The sequence below is a fragment of the Thalassophryne amazonica genome, chromosome 8 (genome assembly GCF_902500255.1).
Source record: "Thalassophryne amazonica chromosome 8, fThaAma1.1, whole genome shotgun sequence".
Lineage (NCBI taxonomy): Eukaryota > Metazoa > Chordata > Actinopteri > Batrachoidiformes > Batrachoididae > Thalassophryne > Thalassophryne amazonica.
Genome location: NC_047110.1, coordinates 110,450,465 through 110,472,650, shown reverse-complemented (window position 1 = coordinate 110,472,650; position 22,186 = coordinate 110,450,465). Strand labels below are relative to the sequence as shown.

Here is a 22,186-nt window from a genome sequence, read left to right as displayed (position 1 = left end):
ACTAATTTAGAAGATCTTCACTTAGCCTGGAAAAAGAGTCTGTTGCTCTATAAAAAAGCCCTCCGTAAAGCTAGGACATCTTTCTACTCATCACTAATTGAAGAAAATAAGAACAACCCCAGGATTCTTTTCAGCACTGTAGCCAGGCTGACAAAGAGTCAGAGCTCTATTGAGCTGAGTATTCCATTAACTTTAACTAGTAATGACTTCATGACTTTCTTTGCTAACAAAATTTTAACTATTAGAGAAAAAATTACTCATAACCATCCCAAAGACGTATCGTTATCTTTGGCTGCTTTCAGTGATGCTGGTATTTGGTTAGACTCTTTCTCTCCGATTGTTCTGTCTGAGTTATTTTCATTAGTTACTTCATCCAAACCATCAACATGTTTATTAGACCCCATTCCTACCAGACTGCTCAAGGAAGCCCTACCATTATTTAATGCTTCGATCTTAAATATGATCAATCTATCTTTGTTAGTTGGCTATGTACCACAGGCTTTTAAGGTGGCAGTAATTAAACCATTACTTAAAAAGCCATCACTTGACCCAGCTATCTTAGCTAATTATAGGCCAATCTCCAACCTTCCTTTTCTCTCAAAAATTCTTGAAAGGGTAGTTGTAAAACAGCTAACTGATCATCTGCAGAGGAATGGTCTATTTGAAGAGTTTCAGTCAGGTTTTAGAATTCATCATAGTACAGAAACAGCATTAGTGAAGGTTACAAATGATCTTCTTATGGCCTCGGACAGTGGACTCATCTCTGTGCTTGTTCTGTTAGACCTCAGTGCTGCTTTTGATACTGTTGACCATAAAATTTTATTACAGAGATTAGAGCATGCCATAGGTATTAAAGGCACTGCGCTGCGGTGGTTTGAATCATATTTGTCTAATAGATTACAATTTGTTCATGTAAATGGGGAATCTTCTTCACAGACTAAAGTTAATTATGGAGTTCCACAAGGTTCTGTGCTAGGACCAATTTTATTCACTTTATACATGCTTCCCTTAGGCAGTATTATTAGACGGTATTGCTTAAATTTTCATTGTTACGCAGATGATACCCAGCTTTACCTATCCATGAAGCCAGAGGACACACACCAATTAGCTAAACTGCAGGATTGTCTTACAGACATAAAGACATGGATGACCTCTAATTTCCTGCTTTTAAACTCAGATAAAACTGAAGTTATTGTACTTGGCCCCACAAATCTTAGAAACATGGTGTCTAACCAGATCCTTACTCTGGATGGCATTACCCTGACCTCTAGTAATACTGTGAGAAATCTTGGAGTCATTTTTGATCAGGATATGTCATTCAAAGCGCATATTAAACAAATATGTAGGACTGCTTTTTTGCATTTACGCAATATCTCTAAAATCAGAAAGGTACTGTCTCAGAGTGATGCTGAAAAACTAATTCATGCATTTATTTCCTCTAGGCTGGACTATTGTAATTCATTATTATCAGGTTGTCCTAAAAGTTCCCTAAAAAGCCTTCAGTTAATTCAAAATGCTGCAGTTAGAGTACTGACAGGGACTAGAAGGAGAGAGCATATCTCACCCATATTGGCCTCTCTTCATTGGCTTCCTGTTAATTCTAGAATAGAATTTAAAATTCTTCTTCTTACTTATAAGGTTTTGAATAATCAGGTCCCATCTTATCTTAGGGACCTCATAGTACCATATCACCCCAATAGAGCGCTTCGCTCTCAGACTGCAGGCTTACTTGTAGTTCCTAGGGTTTGTAAGAGTAGAATGGGAGGCAGAGCCTTCAGCTTTCAGGCTCCTCTCCTGTGGAACCAGCTCCCAATTCAGATCAGGGAGACAGACACCCTCTCTACTTTTAAGATTAGGCTTAAAACTTTCCTTTTTGCTAAAGCTTATAGTTAGGGCTGGATCAGGTGACCCTGAACCATCCCTTAGTTATGCTGCTATAGACGTAGACTGCTGGGGGGTTCCCATGATGCACTGAGTGTTTCTTTCTCTTTTTGCTCTGTATGCACCACTCTGCATTTAATCATTAGTGATCGATCTCTGCTCCCCTCCACAGCATGTCTTTTTCCTGGTTCTCTCCCTCAGCCCCAACCAGTCCCAGCAGAAGACTGCCCCTCCCTGAGCCTGTTTCTGCTGGAGGTTTCTTCCTGTTAAAAGGGAGTTTTTCCTTCCCACTGTAGCCAAGTGCTTGCTCACAGGGGGTCGTTTTGACCGTTGGGGTTTTACATAATTATTGTATGGCCTTGCCTTACAATATAGAGCGCCTTGGGGCAACTGTTTGTTGTGATTTGGCGCTATATAAAAAAATTGATTGATTGATTGATGCGTAGTTGGGCTCTGTGCCACAGAGTGGCGCACATGCCCAATTGCGCTGTTTGCGCCTGTGATGGAGGGCTGTATGTGGGGTTAATCTACTGTCTCGTGTCATTTCTCAGATCAGTTGGTTTGGTTTTGTGGTATGCAGATCGCTTGACCGAGGGTCTATACGTTCAAATAATAATTTAAAAAATACTGTCATCACTCTTTATTCTTAGTCAGTCTCTTACAACGGTGTAGCCTAAATACATGAGCTTTCCAGGAGTGCACCCAATTCATTACGCACGCTCAGAGGCACATCTCCTCCGGTGCACACTTTTTTTGGGGGGGGGGGGGGGGGGGGGGGCGACCCCGCCCCTGTGATAAACTCATCGCCCCCTTAATATTTTTTTTCTGGCACTGCCGGGCTTGCGGCAACACAGCTCCAGAACCACACCAGTGGAGTCTGAATTATGACAGTTTGTAGGTCATTTCAAGAGCTTTTTCAGCCTTAGCCTCTCACACGCCTATAAATTACGCAAAAGAAAATTTATCAATCAAGTGTGCTGCACGCATGACAAGATTTTAATGGAGGCAGCAGATGATGAGGAAACAATTTGAAACCAGACCCGTTTTTGACCCAAACGTTGCTGACTGAAGACTGTATTATCCAAGAAGGAATAAATTCAGCAATAATCCTTGAACAGAATAACTGCATGTCAGTGATGTGACCTACAGGTTCCATGCTCCAGTGCTGTTTGTGTTCATACTACATGCATACCGCACCGAAGCCAGGTGGTCCACGCAGCGCACTACTTATGCAATTTAGGCCAGACCTAGCACAGAGCTCTCACATACGTCGCTCAAACTCCATGTTGGTGGTCCAACATGCTCGGTCACTGTGTGGACTGCCTAGTGTCAAGTCAATTTATTTCAATTCAAAGTTGAGGCTGTGACCCGCTCTGTTTACTAATAAAATTCATTTAAAAGGATAGGAAGCATAGTACCATATGTATACCAGTATGCTAACCATACAAGTGGGAGAATAAATGCGTCTTAAGTGTGGATTTGAAAGTCTCTAAAGAATCTGACTGTTTTATTGATGCAGGGACCCACAAAACAGGTGCACGATAAGAGAAAGCTCTGTGACCCGCAGACTTTTTATTCATTCTAGGGGCATAAAGTAGTCCTGCACCCTGAGAATGCAGAGCCTGGGCCAGTACGTAGGGTGTAATTAGGTCAGCTAAGTGGGGAGGTGCCAGTCCGGGAACAATGTTATAGGTTAATAGCAGAACCTTAAAATCTGATCTCACAGGGACAGGAAGTCAGTGAAGAGATGCCAAAATGGGTGTAATGTGGTCAAACCTTCTGCTTCCTGTCAAAAGTCTGGCTGCAGCATTTTGAACCAAGTGGAGACCCCTAATGCTGGACTGCGGGAAACCAGAAAATAGAACATTGCAGTAGTCCAGCCTAGAAGAAACCAATGCATGAATCAGGGTCTCAGCATCACCCATAGACAGGATGGGATGAATGAGCTAAACAGCAAGGGTATCCCCTACAGTATTATAGGACCGGCAGCTGTCAGGCCTATAATACTGTATACCTTATAATATTTTCCCAATAGTATTGTACGCCTGGTGGGCCGCCGGGCCTATAATACTGTCGGGGAAACACTGGTTATGGCTCAACAACCCCAACTACGTTCATCAGTAAATACAAATGTTCCACATAAAGGATATGTAATTTATCACACGTATAATTGAACTGACTTTTCCTTGCGTGCTGCGGGGGCTTCCACTGCTGACACCGAGCGGCTCATTTGACTGATTAATGCCGCTTTGGGAAGCGGCGAGTTCATCAGTGAAACCACCTGCTGATTTAAATCCAGACCACGTGGAAGTCAACAGGCAACATTTTCTCTTAATGTCGTGCTTTGATTTGCACGTAATTAGTCCTGATAAATGTTTGGTGGGTTGAAACTCTGCCCTTCAGCAGAGAGACGTGACACATTATCAATCTGAGGATGCGGCGCAATCCGGCCCTTTATTACAACAACCGCTTTTATCTCATTTTCTGCCCGTTTAAAGGCTGTTTGATTGCATTTTGACTAATGAGTACATTATCAGTCTCATCATGTCTCCACTCAGCCCAGACAGCAGGATGGAGTCTCTCTGAACCTGATTGGGAAACTGATCTGTGAGGACACTGCAGGATTTCTGCGCATGCCGTCATGCCTTTTTTTTTTCTTTTCTTTTCTTTTCTAGTCGTGTGTTTTTGTGGATTGTTGCTTTCTGACGGTGTTGAATTGAATCGTCCGGCGTTTGCGGTCAGTGATCCATGATGTTCTGCCTGATGGTGACGACTGTGATAAATACTGGTCCCAGTTTCTGGGCTCGCTCCGTCTTACTCTCGCTGTCCTTTCATCCTCTCTGTGCTCCGGCTGTAATTCTTCACTTTTCTCTATTTTTAAGTCCTACAATTGTTCTTCTTCAAATAGAAAATCATTTTTTGTGTGTGTGTGTTTGTGTGTGTGGGGCAACCTTGGAAACTTGGACAAGAGATGTAACAATTCACCCAACTCATGATAGAACTCTGAATTCCCCATAAGATTTCCTCACGATTTCTTTTTTTTTTTTAACGGAATGAGCTGCAGATAAATTATGACTGAAAAATATTATTTTATTTGTATAAACTGCGCAAAACAACATGTGTCCACAGCGTAAAAGTGCAAGTGAAAATTTTTATTTTATCTTAAATAACAAAAATAAAAATTGGATTTTTAAAACAAATCCAACATAAAAATAACTACCGCATTTCCTGGAGTATGAGTTGCATTTTTTGTTTTTTTATGAGTCTGGGAGCTCCGGCGACTTATACTCCAGTGTGACGTATATGCAGATAAATCACAAGTTCATTATTAACAATAAAAATAATAAACTAGAATAATTTATATAAGACCTTCCCAAGAAACAAAGCATTAAACAAAACAAACTCCACAATAAAAGAACAAAGGCCAATAATAAAACAAAAACTGTAAAACAAATAAAAGTGCAATGTATATTTTTGCCTCTTCAAGAGGCATTTTTTACCCGAGGCCATCAAATACGGTCATCATGTATTGCAAAGACTTTGGGTCCATCCGTCCATCTGTGTATGTTCAGCTTAAGTCCAGTTCTGTTAATGCCACAGTCTTCAAATTCACAGGGAACATTCCTGATGGCTAACTTTGACCTATTTTAAGAAATTAAAAAGTCACATTCTGTTTCAATGTGTTCAATCTTTTTGTTGTTGTTGTTTTAGTGGCGGGCGTGATAGCCACTCAGAGTACAGCTGCTTTCTATGGGGTTAAATTTGTAGCCTGGAGCCTAGAGTCCCTTGATTGAGAGAGTAATGACAAGTCCAGACAAAAAAAAAAAAAAAAAAAAGGGTCACGTGACTCATGGTGCCATCTTGGGGCAAAAATAGTCTTGGCTGTTAATGTGTCTGCATGTAAATCCAGTTATTTTATTTATTTATTTGCTGAAAATGCTGGGATGTTGTGCATTTGGATGCACAAATAATCACAACAAGGGCTTCAAGATATACAGATTCCCTTCAGATCCAAACAGAAGAAACATTTGGGAAAATAAAGTCAGCTGTGTAGGATGAAAGCCAACATCATCGTCAAAGCTTTGAGAAGTAAATTTATTGTTCAGTCCCATGTACAATAAAACTCACCTAAACTGTCATCGTATAAACCAGATATTCACAGTCACTGGACAAAAAAAGGTCCCAAAGTTTTTGTATTGTTTTCCATGTAATAAACATCGTACGCAACTGATTTTTCACTCACATCAGATAAAATGTCCCGTTCGATCGCAATATATTTCCATTAAAAACTCCGAGCAGTCTGGATGTGCAAAGTAACAGAGGTACAAATTAAAGTTCAGCTCTGACACTCACTGATTTGAGGAAAGTGGGACCGGAGTCATTTCTGTGATTTTTTCACCTTTATTTTTTCCGTTTATTTTTCACCTGTGCTCAGACTTTGACCCACAGCCTGACGTGCACCTGTTAAATCAGACACAAAATGCTGTGATTTGACACTTTGCTGCTTTCACTCTTTCATATCATAATATTTTTTTTTTTTTGCAGTGCGCACGCTGATAAATAGATCAGAAAAGTCTACAACTTTAAAGTATGAAGTTGGTAAAAAAGGAAATTGTTCATCTTACCTTTGATTTGGAGGTGATGATTGTAGAAAGAAAAAGATTGTTGAGAGATAAAAATTAATACAGAATAAAACATAATCCAGAGACGGAGAACTTTAAAACTGTCACGCACATCACTGCATGACACGGAGTTACAGAGCTGCAGAAGAATAAATCAGGCTTTACATTAATTAAATTAATCATCAAAAATTGTAAATTTGATAGCTTAACTATTTTTATATTTATTTTGATAGTACTTGTACCTGGATGTGTTGCTGTATGTGGTGAAATGATTTTTAAAAATGTTGAAAACATAAAAGGTTCATTCAGTAGTTCAGTGCAGTTGGAACCAAAATGGTGCCGTGTTCTGAGCTGACATTATTCTCCTCAATCAAGGGACTCTACTGGAGCCAATCACAGCACTCATAGGGGATGAGGCGGGTTCACCCTGGAACAAGACACCAGTCTGTCGCAGGTCCACGTAGAGACAGACAAACTCATTAAAGTGTCCAATTAACCTAAAATGTATATTTTTGGAAGTGGGACAATGCTTTAGCACCTGAGAGAACCCACGGGGAGAACATGCAACCGCCACACAGACAGGACCAGACGGGAAGCAAACCCACAACCTTCTTTTTGTGCAACAGTGCCAACCACTAAGCCACCGTGCTGCCCAAGGTTGATCATATCTGCCAAAAAATAAAGCACACTGCAAATGGACTGGACTTATATAGTGATTTTCCATCTTATCAGAAGCTCAAAGCGCTTTACAATGATGCCTCACATTCACCCATTCACACAGACACACTAACACCCTGATGTGAGGGTAATGCCATACAAGGCGCTCACTACACACCGGGAGCAACTAGGGGATTAAGCACCTTGCCCAAGCGCGTGAAGCGACTGTCTGGCCAGATTGGGGTTTGAACCGAGGATCCTCTGGTCTGAAGTCCAACGCTTAACCACTAGACCATCACCTCCCCAAATCCAAGCTGTACCATAAACAAACATTCAAACACATTCAGAGGAAACGACACAGACAGATATTGATTTCCTGCTAAGCTGTGCTCAAACACAGCCGCTAAAAATTAAAGCATTCCAAAGTCATCAGTGTCCATGCGACCAAACAAACAAACAAACAACATGGATCCAGTCTGATTTGACATGTGACCATAAGGACAGCTGCTGCACTGACATTCCATTAGATGGCAGTGCTTCCCTTTTGGGCCCTATCTTGACGATCTATAGCACACAGTATGCATGCATTCATTGTGTGTCCACACCCCACTTTGGTTGTTTTAACCCGGATGTCCTTCCTGGCGCAAGTCCACATTACATGGAGAAACGTGGCAGGAGTGGGGTTTGAACCGGGAACATTCTCCACTGAAACCAAGTGCACTAACCACTTGTCCACCACCCCAGCCTTCTACCCTGAACTTTCAGTCCACCTTCAGCAGACTGTTCTGGTAGACTTTGGCTCAAAGTCTGGTATCCTGAGTGATCTCCTTTTCCTGAACTCTCCTGGACGTCACTGTGGGCTCCAGGTTCCTCCGGCAGCTCCGGTGATTCCAAACAGACTCCCCAAACGAGGCCGGTATCCAGGTACCGCTGGGTGGACAGGGCCCATCCAGATCAAGTGTCCAAGCACACAGACAGGTAGCAGGACCGGGAATCAAACCCAGGTCTGCCTACTGATGGACCAACTCCATCTCGCACTGAGCTACCTGCACAGTTTTTTAAATGGGCGGAGTTAAAAAGAGGGGCTGGATCATTGAGACAAGGTGACTCACTGTGCCCTCTACTGGCAGACAGTAGAATAAAAAATTAATTATCTCAGTTTGTGTTTTAATTTTTTTCTTTCTTTTTCACATGTCGACTCGCTCAGCAGTAAATCTTTGTTCTCTTTTGAAAATTGCTGCTGTGATGTTTACTGACTTCAGCTCCACAGATCACACGTCAGTCAAACCGTCCGACTTCTGAGACACAAGAAAAGTTTTCTATTTGGGGGGGATTCTGAATTTTTTTTACTTTGATTTCAAAGATGTGATGCAAATCGTAGATTTATCAATAATTGCGGAGCCCCACTGAAAACAAGACAGCACAGAAATCCCTGTGTGTGTGTGTGTGTTTTCAGCTGTGGTCTTTTTGAGAGTCTCACAGTAAGGGGGGTAGTTATGGGTGAGGAGGGGAGACAGCACGACTGCGTTACTGTGAGTCTTTTTAAACCAGTTTTAATGAGGAGGATTCCGCTGTGTGTCTGCAGAAAAAAAACCCAGCCCAAAAATACTGCAGTGGAGGGGGGGGTTCCTGGAGAGAGAACTCAGAACCTTTAATGTGATCATGTGACCTGCACCCAAAGGTGACCTGCCTCTCTGCAGCTCATTAAATACAGAAAATATTTTTCCTGCATTCTAATAATAAATCGTGTTACTTCGGGGAGGATTTAATACTATAAACACTGTAAACTGTGATAACCAGTTTAGTGCAGAACTCCCTCCAGGACAGAAATATTTTTAATGACTCCAATGACAAATAACACCAATCACACAGAGCTGTGTGATAGGACGACATAAAAACATCTATGATTTCATATTATGCAGTATTGTATTTATTTCGTGGTGTGCATTCTGTTTGCAAACTGCTCTCATTTCACCTGGTGGATAAATCAAGCGCACCCACACGCATTAGCCCCGCCCTAAAAGGAAAAGACTCCATGTCAAATTTCAGAGTGCGGCTGCAGATCAGACGGACACATGTATACATACAGTGAGGAAAATAAGTATTTGAACACCCTGCGATTTTGCAAGTTCTCCCACTTAGAAATCATGGAGGGGTCTGAAATTTTCATCTTAGGTGCATGTCCACTGTGAGAGACATAATCTAAAATTAAATCCCTAAATCACAATGTATGATTTTTTTTAAATAATTTATTTGCATGTTACTGCTGCAAATAAGTATTTGAACACCTGTGAAAATCAATGTTAATATTTGGTACAGTAGCCTTTGTTTGCAATTACAGAGGTCAAACGTTTCCTGTAGTTTTTCACCAGGTTTTCACACACTGCAGCAGGGATTTTGGTCCACTCCTCCATACAGATCTTCTCTAGATCTTTCAGGTTTGGAGTTTCAGCTCCCTTCAAAGATTTTCTATTGAGTTCAGGTCTGGAGACTGGCCAGGCCACTCCAGGACCTTGAAATGCTTCTTACAGAGCCCCTCCTTAGTTGCCCTGGCTGTGTGTTTGGGGTCATTGTCATGCTGGAAGACCCAGCCATGACCCATCTTCAATGCTGTTACTGAGGGATAGAGGTTGTTTGCCAAAATCTCGCAATACATGACCCCATCCATCCTCCCTTCAATACGGTGCAGTCGTCCTGTCCCCTTTGCAGAAGAGCACCCCCAGAGTATGATGTTTCCTCCCCCATGCTCAAAGTCAAAGTCGGCTTTATTGTCAATTCTTCACATGTACTAGACATACAAGGATCGAAATTTCATTTCTCACCTTCCCTCAGTGATGACAGGACAAGACATTTCAACAATAAGGACAGAAAAGTGCACAAGCTGATGATGGCGGCGCAACTCGGGGTTGCTGTGTGGCCTTCACCCACTTGCCTCAATTCGGATAACGGACTTCTTCAAACTTAGTGCACATAAACAATGTCAAATGTGTATGTGTTGCCTTTAATTCTGATGTGTGCCATTATTACAGTAAACAAGTAATAATTGTGGACTAATTGCTGTCTGAGGTAACTGGAGTGTAAATGTAATTTCTCCATTGTGAGATCAATAAAGTATATCTAATGTAATCTTTGTGACTGTGGTCCCAGCTCTCTTCAGGTCATTGACCAGGTCCTCCTGTGTAGTTCTGAGCTTTCTCAGAATCATCCTTACCCCACAAAGTGAGATCTTGCATGGAATCCCAGACCGAGGGAGAATGACAGTCATTTTGTGTTTCTTCCATTTTCTAATAAATAATCATAACAGTTGTTGTCTTCTACCAAGCTGCTTGCCTGTTGTCCTGTAGTCCATCCCAGCCTTGTGCAGGTCTACAGTTTTGTCCCTGGTGTCCTTAGACAGCTCTTTGGTCTTGGCTATGGTGGACAGGTTGGACTGTGATTGATTGAGTGTGTGAACAGGTGTCTTTTATACAGGTAACAAGTTCAAACAGGTGCAATTAATACAGGTAAAGAGTGCAGAATAAGAGGGCTTCTTAAAGAAAAAATAACAGGTCTGTGTGAGCCAGAATTCTTGCTGGTTGGTAGGTGATCAAATATTTATTTGCAGCAGTAACATACAAATACATTATTTTAAAAAATCATACATTGTCATTTCCCAAATTTTTTTTAGATTATGTCTCTCACAGTGGACATGCACCTAAGATGAAAATTTCAGACCCCTCCATGATTTCTAAGTAGGAGAACTTGCAAAACCGCAGGGTGTTCAAATACTTATTTTCCTCAATGTATCATTATTCGAATATGAGATTTTGGTCATATCACCCAGCCCTGTGATGGAATTTTAAAAAAGCAAAATATCAGAGCGGCACTGAAGTTTTTTGTGAGTCAAACACCTGCTTTTCTGATCGATGTCACTGTCCATAAAGCCATTTTCACATGAAGACATAACAGTCATTGAAAAGGTTAAACAGTGATTCTGTTGTGTGAAGCAGCAGACTTTAGCGCTGCACAATCATTGACCTTTTAAACACACAAAACTGTGTAAAACAAATCTTTGATTCCTGATGTTTTTCATCCAGATTTTAGCTCTGAAGAAGCAGATTTTAAACTGAAAATAGCCTACGTTAAACTCTTGATCAAATAAGGTCATTTTTAAAGAGGTCATACAGTGCAAAACTTATAATACCATCAACGTCCAAAAAGTGAAACACACAGTTGTGCTGAGTTTAGGTTATAACACCCACCCCTAAATGTAAGCAGTCAGTTTTTGGATATAGAGCAATTTGTAATAATTATTTAAGCATTCAATACTGTATTTTTAGATGTTAACACATGGTCACCAACCACTTCATTAGGCACACCTTGACATGACGTAAGCACAGTTTGACTTGTCGCCGTGGGGACAAAAATAACTTTTCCTGCACAGGTGGATAAAAAAATGAGGTTAAACTGAATCAAATGAGCATCAAAGGCATGGTGTTTGGTTTAATTAAATAAAATGCTATTCAGTCAAATTTAAAATAAAATAAAGTATTAGTTGATATGAAACATCATGGTCTCTCTATTTAAATAATTAGAATATTTCTTGCTATTACATGTTTACAGAAATTGTGCTATGTGGCCTCCAGCTTGTAATGTCACAGTAAGTGTGCTATACATGACTTCACCAGTAGATGTCGGCAGCATTTTAATGAGCCTTCAGATAGTGAAGCTTTTGGTGAATCAAATGGCTGAGAGGCTCATTGTTAACGTGTCAAATCCTCGACATCACGGCTCCACGTTCTTAGCTGCATAATGTTCAAAATCCTAAAGAAAACCAAACACAAAGTTGCAGTTTTCTGAGACATAAACACGAGAAGTAAAACGGTGTCCTTCATACAGTCACACAACAGAGACGTTACAACCAACAGCGCCGCCACAAAGCTCCGCCTACAAGCAGCAGCTGACTGTGACTGATGAATTCACCCGTAAACGTGTCACTGTGAGCTTGCATTAACGAGCAGCAGGTGTACCTAATGAAGTGGCCTGATTGTTGCTCTGATGCTGCACTATTCTTGAAACCAGCAGGTGGCAGTAAAATGCAAAACTTAACTGACTAACCAGATGTGAAATGTGATATAAAATCAATTCCAGATTGCATTTTTTAGTCACACATAAGGACGTTTCCAGACACCTGTGAGGGGAAACTGGTCCACGCTGAAGTCCACCAATCATCTGGACCTACTAAGAACATGTCAGCCTGTGTCCCCTCAACAAATGTCATGACTCAGAGCTGAACGTCTGGAGATGTTGAAAAATCTAAGAATGCATTTGTGCAAAAGAAAATAGAAAACTTCAGAGTGGAACACAATATAAAATTCTCAAAATGTAATAACATAAGTTTGAACAAAGACGATGAGACGTTGCAAGAATCCCCCTGCTGGTGCTGCCATCGAGTCCCGACGAGGCCACGCTGTGCGAGTAGCAGCTGCAGTCCCGCTGCTGGCGGTGCACCTTCACCCGTCCACTGCTCGTCCGACAACCGGCCCGAATTAGGCTGGATACTGACTGCCATTTAGGAATAGGAATTCCCACTCTGCAACGACCAATAGGAGAGCAGCGCTTGTGCTACACCCCCAAACTTGACTAAAGTGAGGCTGAGCGCCTCGGCCGCCAACCATTCACAGGCTAGGAGAGATAGCTCTGCCTAAATTAGGCCGGTTGTCGGACTAGTCCACTGCACACCCGTTATTTAGTCACATGGCTCCACTCGTCACATGCTGAGGGACCTGAACTGATGACAGTGTGAGACACGGTCTCGTATGTTTACTTCTTTCCTTTGTTGCCTTAGCCCCTCCCACTCCCTGTACAAACTTTGACAAATCATCAGAATGTGACAACGCTGAGAAAATGTCACAAAAAAAGGCTTCAGTGCTTTCCAGTCGACGCCGTGCTTGCACCTCAATCCAACCACGAATCTCTGGGATCCATCATAATGAGAGACCGGCAGGATGAACATGCTGCCAACAAACACGCATCAAGGCCGCGATACCGTCAATGCGGCCGCTAATCTTTAAGTAATGTTTTCAGCAGCATGCCACAGAGAATTCAGGCTGCTCCAAAGATACATCACAGCACGTTTTGACAAGCAGCGTGGTTCCACTGACAGCTTGTAGAATATCAAAGAACCTTCGCTGCCGTGGGAGACACCGAGCCGCAAGCGACACCGAGCCGCAAGCAGAGACGCCGTTCACGTTCTCTTTTAGCCTCCAAGTGAACATATTAGCGTGCATAATACAACCTGCCAAAACCCAAAAACTCCCTGTCGCCTAACAGTACAATAAGATTTTTAAATGCCCCGACATTCAAGGCTTTTGAGTTGCTGACCAAAGAATCATCCTGCAGCGCGGAGAAGCAGCAGCGCTGAAGGCAACGCTTCTTGATCACACTGCAAACCTATTGGTTGGCGTTAACACAGCGACTTTCTGCCATTTTAAATCTTTACGAAACACTTTAAACGGTTCCCGAGGGGAGTGCAGGTTCACACCACAAACCAAACAACGCAACTTCTGCTGCAAATGTAAAGTGGAAATGTTGCCAGATGGTGGTGAAATAAGTACAAACTGTACCCACCTTTTAAACCTTGTGAAGGACTTTTGAAAGACTTTTTATGTTCGAGGTCAAAAGCAGCTCCAGAGTTTGTGACCAGGAGGTTAATGTCTGACAGATTCCGGTTCTGTGTGTTTCAAGAATTTGATCAGTACTGTCCAAAACTCAACCACTGAATCCTCGCTGAACACAGAACCATTCCACCACGTTTAGTCCAAACTGGCTCCAAATACTGGAGCAGATAAGTTTGATTTTTGGCCAGAATTGTTCAGTTGGTGATACAAGCATCAGATTTGGCATGAATGTTCTTCATAAATCAGTGTTTGGGAAAAAAAGTGCGGCCACTTGAAAATCCAATATGGCGGCCAGGTAGGGGTCAAAATTTAAAAATACTCCAATCATATTGAAAAGTATATATATGTGTCTGATCATAAGTATTCCAAAAAGGTATAGTTTGGACTATCTATGTTTGACTGTTATGGAGTTATGGGGTAAAAACAGCAAGAATGGTGACAAAGGTCACTTTCAGTTTGTATAGGGGTCAAAAGATAAAGTTGCTCCAATCTTTGTAAAATGTGATGCAAATTATTGGTTGAGTTAATAGGGTTTTAAAATGAAATAGTTTGCCCCATGTGTCATGCTCAGTTGTCATGTTACAGGGTAACATATGTCACATGTCATAAAATCCAATGGACGTCGACATTGTTTGACATGTACTTTGCAAACCAAGCATTCAACACAGTCAAAACTATTCCATGTATTAATCCTATTAGCGCAACCAATAATGTGCATCACTTTTTACCAAAACTGGAGCAAGTTTAACTTTTAACCCCTGTACAAACTGAAACTGACCTTTGTCACCATTCTTGCTGTTTTTACCCCATAACTCCATAACATTCAGTCATAAATAGTCCAAACTATACCTTTTCGGAGTCGTTGTGATCAGACACATAATGTGGTATAGCTTTCAATATGACTGGAGCATTTTTAAATTTTGACCCATGTAATTCCTCACTGACCCCTACGTGGCTGCCATATTGGATTTTCAAGTGGCCGCACTTATTTCTCAAACTTTGATTTATGAAGAACATTCATGTCAAATCTGATACTTGTAACACCAAGTGAAGGATTGTTTCAGTTATTTGCTGCACTAAAAGGGTTTGAGTTCAACAATTAGAACTATTCAAGGTCACCAAAGGTCAAAGGTCTTGTGACAAACATAAAGGAGAAATATGACATCATATTCGAGTTTGTCACAAATCCAGAATTAAGAGACATTTGTATCATGTGTTTTATTCTATTTTAACTACGTCCACCAAAGATGTAATTAAAATAATCTGCATTTATTCATTTGTCTGTTTGTCTGTCTGTTAGCAGGATTACGTCAGAACTACTGCACGGATTTTCATGAAATTTTCACCACAGATAACATTAGGCCATGAAAGACTCCATTAAATTCTGGAGTGGATTGGGATCAAGATCCCCCCATCCCGGATCATTTCTTAGATTTTCATAATTTCAAGGGTCATCTCAAATCTGCTTGATGGATCTTGACAAAATATAAATCACATGTGGCCACTGTACAAAAGATGACCCTCTACGTGTTAGATGTTGGGAGTGATCCGCATCAATATGCAGGTTCTGCAGCAGAAACATACAACATCAAGATGTAAAACCAAGATCAGGAAGACACTTTTTTTTTTTAGCTTGTGAATTAAAATATCAGATTGCTACATCTTGATCAGTCGGGTCATTCTGGATCAATATGCAATCAGTGCACTGTGTTTTGGAATCCGGATCCAGGTAAAGTCCAGGTCAAGATGTGAATTACATATCTTTTGAGTCCTCATCAACCCTTTGTGGACATCAGAAATCTCCAATTGCTCTTGTTTTTTTAATATATATAATTTTAAAAATATTTTTATATGTTATATTGATATTTTTTAAATAATTTTTCTTTTCAAAGTATATTTTTTCCATGTTTATGGAGCTCTGTGTTATCAATGTGCAACATAGATGAGTCCACAATAAAGTTGACTGATTGTTCAGTTGATTGATGGATTTCAAATTAATTGTAAGTACATCTTTATCATTCATTCATCTTCTACTGATTATCCAGGTCTGGGTCACAGTGACAGCAGACCAAGCAGCTCTCCCATACTTCCCAATCCTCAGTAAAGTCCTCTAACTCTTCCTGGGTGTTCCCAAACCAGCTGGAAAATATAATCCCTCCAGTGTGTGCTGGGTATTTCCCCAAGGGAGACAACCGGGGGGGGGGGGGGGGGGGGGGGGATATCCTCATCTGGTCCTGTAGCTTTAACAAGTTCCTTAAAATACCCATTCTGCATGAGTAACTTTTTGAGGTCACCAAAGGTCATTTTTAATAATTACTCATATAAGGCCAAAATTTTGTTCTTGACTTTTAACCGATTTTTCTCTAAATTAAATCACTCTGTCTTTGGCTGATCCTCAATCACTCTAACGAGTTTGGATCAAATCTAGTCACAAACGCACACAGAGCTTCAGTTTAAGCCAATGGCTCTGCGTTGCCATAGAAACGTCTGCTTTGATGCCGGGCGCATGAATGACGGCGTGACAGGAGCCTCAGCGTGTTTCCCCATACAGGTCCTGATGTGGCGGCGAGTGGATTCTCTCGGGATTCATTCATTTTTTACATCCTTCAATGTCCCGCTTTGTGTCACAGTCCAGAGGGAATGCCCTCCACGCCATCCACCATCATCATCATCATCATCAACAGTCTCACCCTGTCCTCTGTCTCACCTGCACGTGCTCCCTCTTCTCCTCCTGCCTGGTGGCTCCATCCTCAGCATCCTTCTCCCTATATGTGTGATTCTTAGACTACGGGCACTTATGTCTTTTGATCATATTGTATGAAAAACAGAAAAAACGGGAAATTTCACACTTTAATAGTTATCTTTACAATGAAAGTGTTTTAAGAAATTTGTTCTAGTAGGCTATGATGAGTTTTTCACCTTTTTTCAGCATCATTATATGCAAATATTGCCGTTTTGTGCTTGTCCCACACCCAGACTTTTGATCTTCAATGATAAAAATGAATGGTAAAAAAACATTTTTTCTAATGTTTTAAAATATCTCAATAAAATATCAGTAAAATAATCAAAACAAAATTGGGGTATTCAATGTCATACAACTGTTGTGATTTTTTTAAACAAAATGTAGTTGTCCCACACTATTGCCGTAATTTCCACCACAACACTGTAATGTCCCTAAACAGTTTGTATGAAAGATTGTTTGGGTAGTTTCTATGGAGATAAACAGTGACATCAGAGCACATGTATATAGCGCCAAATCACAACAAACAGTTGCCCCAAGGCGCTTTATATTGTAAGGCAATGGTGTGGTGGAAATTACATTTACAAGGCCAATAGTGCCCGTAGTTAAAGAATCACCCATAAATTCCAAATTCAACATTTTCAGAAAAAAAACCTAAACAATACAAAAACAAAAAACTACAAAAAACAAAGCAGCAAATCTGGTCATCTGTGCAGAAACAGTCGGACCAGGGAACAGCTTTTCCATCACAGAATCTGTAGAACTCTGCCATGAAATCTGTTTAAAAAAAATCTAAACAGATTCAGCAGATATTCACATTTGAATGACAATTTTATGAACAATTTAACTTTACATCTGTGTATAAAACACACAGATAAGACAGAGCTAACTGTGATAAAAAAAGTGTTTATTTCAGCAGCTCAGAGGTTCTGCACAAGTTTAAATTTTGCAATTTCATTAAGAAAACATGCCTGCTTATTCTGCAATGTACGTACATACCATCCAGGCCCGTGCACCTTACCTTCTAATGTTTACATTGTGTGTGTATATATATTTTATAGTTATTTGATACTGCTGCTTTTCTTCTTACTTGACTGCACTGATTTTGGAGTTGGCTTTTAATCTTGTTGTACATTGTATAATGACAATAAAAGGCATTCTATTCTATTCTACAACCAGTCTTAAAAATAGTACAGATAGTGACTGAAATTTTACCTGTGAATGTACACGACCAGAAATCATGGAAAACTTTCCCATGTTTTCTTTACACGGTCAAAAAAAAATATTCAGTGCCTAAAACACGTTATGTAGTCAATTTCACAACTTCCCATAACGCCTGACACATGTAGTAGTTCTGGCCCGGCCTTTGAGTGGAAAAACTGAGCTCGCATCGTGTCGTGGGATTTACAGCGATGAAAATACATTTGTTGTCTTGTCGACAGTCCTTTAAAAAAATAATAATAATGCTGCTGCTGCACTGGAACTACTGCGTGTGCAGGGCATTATGGGAAGCTGTGAAACACACTATAAATGCAGAGGGTGAATTACTGCCGCCTACTGGGGTGGAATGTACAGCAACCGCGTATGCATGCGCGCATACACACATATATATATATATATATATATATATACATACATATACACACACATATATATACATACATATATATGTAGTGTCATGGGTAGCCCTGGTGGTGGCGGTAATGAGCGGGTTTGCCCAGCGTTAATAACAAAAAATACTGAAGTTCTTATTAATCATTGGATTTAAAATACCAGAAGCTCAATCACAAGTTTTTTTTTTTCCCCCTTAACTGCCGGGGATACATGAAAAAATGAATTTTGTCGAAAAACAGTTTGTAAAGTGACTTTTTCCACAGTAAAACGAAACCCACGTGTTAGACTGGTTTTGCAGATTCAGTTCAGGTCTGAAAATCCAGACTGCGGTCGGTGAGTCCAGCAGAGCTCCGGTAACGCTTTACCGGGTCAAGTTCCGCCGGACAAACGGAACCAAACACCCCGGTGCGCTCTGTACCATCCCGTTAGGCACGGACCAGAATCCTCCGAACCTGTATGTATTTATTTATTTTTTTTAAGAAGTTGATGTTTTCGGTACTTACTCAGAAGAGCAACAGGCAGGAGGAGGCACGCGCAGGTCACCGGGGACGCCATGCTGACCCGCCTGCACGCGCAGGTTCCGAACCTAATCCAGTCAGCGTTCAGGTGACGGAGTGTCCCGGTCCGCTCCTGTCCGCGTGGCTCCGCAGTCCGGTGTGCGCGGCGCCTCCGCGCGCTCGGCTGAAAGGGAGGGCGCGGAAACTCCCCGGTGATCCACGCGGGAGCCGCGCCGCACCGCGCACACGAGCGCGTGCTGGGCGGCGCGTGACGAGGACCCGTGAGCAAGGCAGCGTTTTAACACCGACACGGACACGAGGGTTCAAATAAATGTGTTTTTATTTTAAAAAAAAAATGCGGGGTAAAAGTAACTGTAAAAGAGAACGTCATCAGAGCAAAACAAAACAGGTCATCCAAACCAGCAGTTATGCAAAAACCACACCAGCCTCAAAACCGGTCTAAAGGTCGAACCAGGATCCAATGTAAACGCATAAAATCCAATAAGGCACTTTCTAGACAAGTCCAACTTACATTCTACACACAAAACTGTTTATTTTACAAACAAACTGAGGCAAATCTGCAACAAAACGCAGTGAGCTGTATACACACACACACACACACAAAACAGGACAGGCTTCTTTGTCCGAGTCTGGGTGCATCTGAATAAAAGATTCTGCAAAGACCAGGAATGATTTCTGTCTCCAAAACTGGCAGGAGGCGTGGTGCCCCCTAATGGCTATGGGATGGAACTGCACACTATGACCTCAAACAGTTATCAGTAATAATTCTGTGAATAAAGTTTGACGCCTTATAAATACGTTTCCAAGTCTTACAAACACTGCTTATATAAAATGACATTATAAATCCCAGCGTTAAACAGTTACGTTTCAACAACTAACGCCAAGTTGTATAAATCGCAAAAACAAGAAATTGCAGTCGTAAAGCAGAATCAAAGACGTTGGATTAAATAGTTCAACGTGTAGAAAGCAGAGTTCTTTTTAAGTGGAAAAACATTCAAACAAAAAAATGGCTTTTTTTTATGTTTGGGTGCAAATTTTTTTGGTTGCCAGGACAAACTTCGTCGTTGCCACAATTTTTAAAGAAACAAGCAACACAGCAACTGAAGTCCAAACTAACGAAGGTGCAATCAGAAAATGGCACGCGTTTCTACGAAAGGCATGATTAATGAGGCTAAACTCGCCGACAATGACCTCGCCTTTTACTGTTGTTCAGTTCGGTTCTGGTGGGTCAGTGGGTCCAGACTCACCGTGGACATTCTTTGAACCCTTTGCACATTTTGGATGTGACGTCAAACAAGTGAGACAGACGTTCCGTCTCTCTGGATGTCTTTTAAGGTATTACAGGAAGAAGAGGAAGAAAAAAAAAAAAAAAGAGTGAGGCTTCTGGGACGCTGTTCAGGAATAAATCAACACAGACTGATCTGGAAGAACCTCCAGCAGATTTAAAGAGTCCAACAGAACTCCAGAACTATCTTGGCGTCCGGGCCACGGATGTATCAGAGAGAAAAGACAGCTTCTACTCTCTAAGTTTAGAGTTTTGGAAGGAGGTGGGAAGAGGAGGATGGATGGATGAACTGAAATTCTTCTCAAAACAAAGGATCTGAACTTAACAGTGCCTCCTGCTGGAGCTGGGAACAACACCATGATTCCCGTTCTTCCACCCGAAGATTGCGCGTTGCTTCATTGAGTCATGGGTTTAAAACAATAAGAAACTATTCAGGTTGGGTGGTTCTGTCCTGTCCAATATGTCCTCCGAGGGTTCCAGCTGACGCAGCGAAGCCGCGTCTTTAAATGAAGGGCTGTGGGTTGACCAGACCCTGCAGCATGATCAGCAGGCGCCGTGCCTGGTAGTTGTGCAGGTCCTGCTGCAGGAAGGCGGAGACCTTTGGTTTCACCTGTGCCAGCACAGAAGCCATGTGGTCTCTGGTCAGCGGGTCACTGTGGTCCAGATTCATCACCGCATCCTCCAGGTAGCTAAACAGGAAGGAAGAGAAGCATGTGTTAAGGAAGACCAGAACCAAATGTGCAGGTGGTTTAATATTTGCAATATTATTTGTAGATGTTGCGTGTTGTCTGTGAGGCTGCAGCTTTGCTCTTCTGGAAAACAACAAAAATGGATCTGTTAAAGTGGTCTTTGAACACAATTGACACTATTTTTTCTACAAGACATTCGGGGGCGGAGGACCCGACCTGTCCTGCCGGGACACGTGATGGGCTACATGATGGACTCGTGGAGGAGATGGCAGGTCATGTGCCTTTACATTCTTTCTGTGGAGGACGTCGAAGATGTGTATATATTTGGCTTGGTGGTGACCAGCTTTCTGCTGTGTGGAGTGGGCATGGCGCTGGTTTACCGGAAAATCAAGAAAGTGGAGGCAACTTTGATTGGGCCGTCCAGACTGGCCTACATGATTGATTCGATTGGGAAGGCAGTGGCTGCGCAGTCGGCAGGTGTTAACCGCACGCTGGAAAACATCTCGGGCAGGATTGCAGCTCTGGAAACCTGCTTTGACCGTCTGTAAAGACCACATTCTACATTCAGATACATTGAGAGCCACTCTGTTCTCAGAACTGTGAAATCTTTCAGGCGTCTGCTAATCTGGATATTCATTTGGCCTCCCCAAAACACAGCTGCACTCCAAGGCCGCTGTGATAAAAAACCTCCTCAAGATGATCAACACTTAAGCCTCGCTCCCCTGGTCATCCCCCTCCCTTCAGCTTCTCCAGTTCTGACGTTGACTGTGGACAGTGGACTGCTCAGGGCTGAGCCCCTCCCCCTCCAAGATTGTCGGACAAGGCCATTGACGGCGCCTAATAGGCTGCCTCCGGAGTGTTCTGATAAACTGGACCTTCAAATCTCGGTTGTCGTCCTGCGTCTTTGTCTGTGTGATTGTTTTTCTGTGCTGATGGGTGTTTTTTCCTCATTGCTGCAGTGTAACGCAGCGGCTATGAGGGTTTTTTTTCTCTCCTTTTTCCCTCGTGTGTGCTTTTTTAATGTGTTTATGTACCGGGCCGGCCTATGTGTGTTGTGTGTCGTTTGTTATGGGTCGGTCTTGGTTTGCTCAGCCCTGCTGTTGACCAAGGCAGGGATGTACATCTGGAGCTGGTCCCCGGGCGCCTAATGGCGACTTCTGCTCCTACAGGCAATTAGGATGGGTTAAATGCAGTAGACATTTCATTGTGCAGGGAACATGTTCTTTTGTGCATATGACAATAAAATTCTTTTGAATCCTTTGAGATCAACTTCAAGCATGTCTTCTTGCGAACGTGATATATGGAGTAATATATGTCCGAACGTCCGTAAATCTGAACTGGATGTCCTGCAGGTGGTTGTCTTGGATAAATTCTAACAAGACAATGATCAGATGGCAGTGAGGACTTTGAAAGCCCCAACGTTCTTAGAACATCTGAACTCTGTATACAGTGGGGGAAATAAGAATTTGATCCACTGTCAATTTTGCAGGTTTTCTCACCTACAAAGAATGTAGAGGTCTG

General features: G+C 41.8%; 2 protein-coding genes across 4 annotated transcripts in view; both read right to left on the bottom strand.

The window, feature by feature from the left end:
• The window catches only part of nrn1la (neuritin 1-like a), a 130,687-nt gene extending 111,636 nt beyond the window's left edge, over positions 1 to 19,051 (bottom strand). Inside the window, exon 1 of the mRNA XM_034177266.1 lies at positions 18,677 to 19,051. Coding sequence (XP_034033157.1) covers positions 18,677 to 18,728 — 52 coding nt within the window. The 5' untranslated portion in view covers positions 18,729 to 19,051. The remainder of the gene's footprint in view (positions 1 to 18,676) is intronic.
• A 674-nt stretch (positions 19,052 to 19,725) lies between these two features.
• The window catches only part of edc4 (enhancer of mRNA decapping 4), an 86,634-nt gene continuing 84,173 nt past the window's right edge, over positions 19,726 to 22,186 (bottom strand). For all 3 annotated transcript variants that reach the window (XM_034177262.1, XM_034177264.1, XM_034177263.1), the window contains exon 30: positions 19,726 to 20,665. In XM_034177262.1, coding sequence (XP_034033153.1) covers positions 20,479 to 20,665 — 187 coding nt within the window. In that variant the 3' untranslated portion in view covers positions 19,726 to 20,478. The remainder of the gene's footprint in view (positions 20,666 to 22,186) is intronic.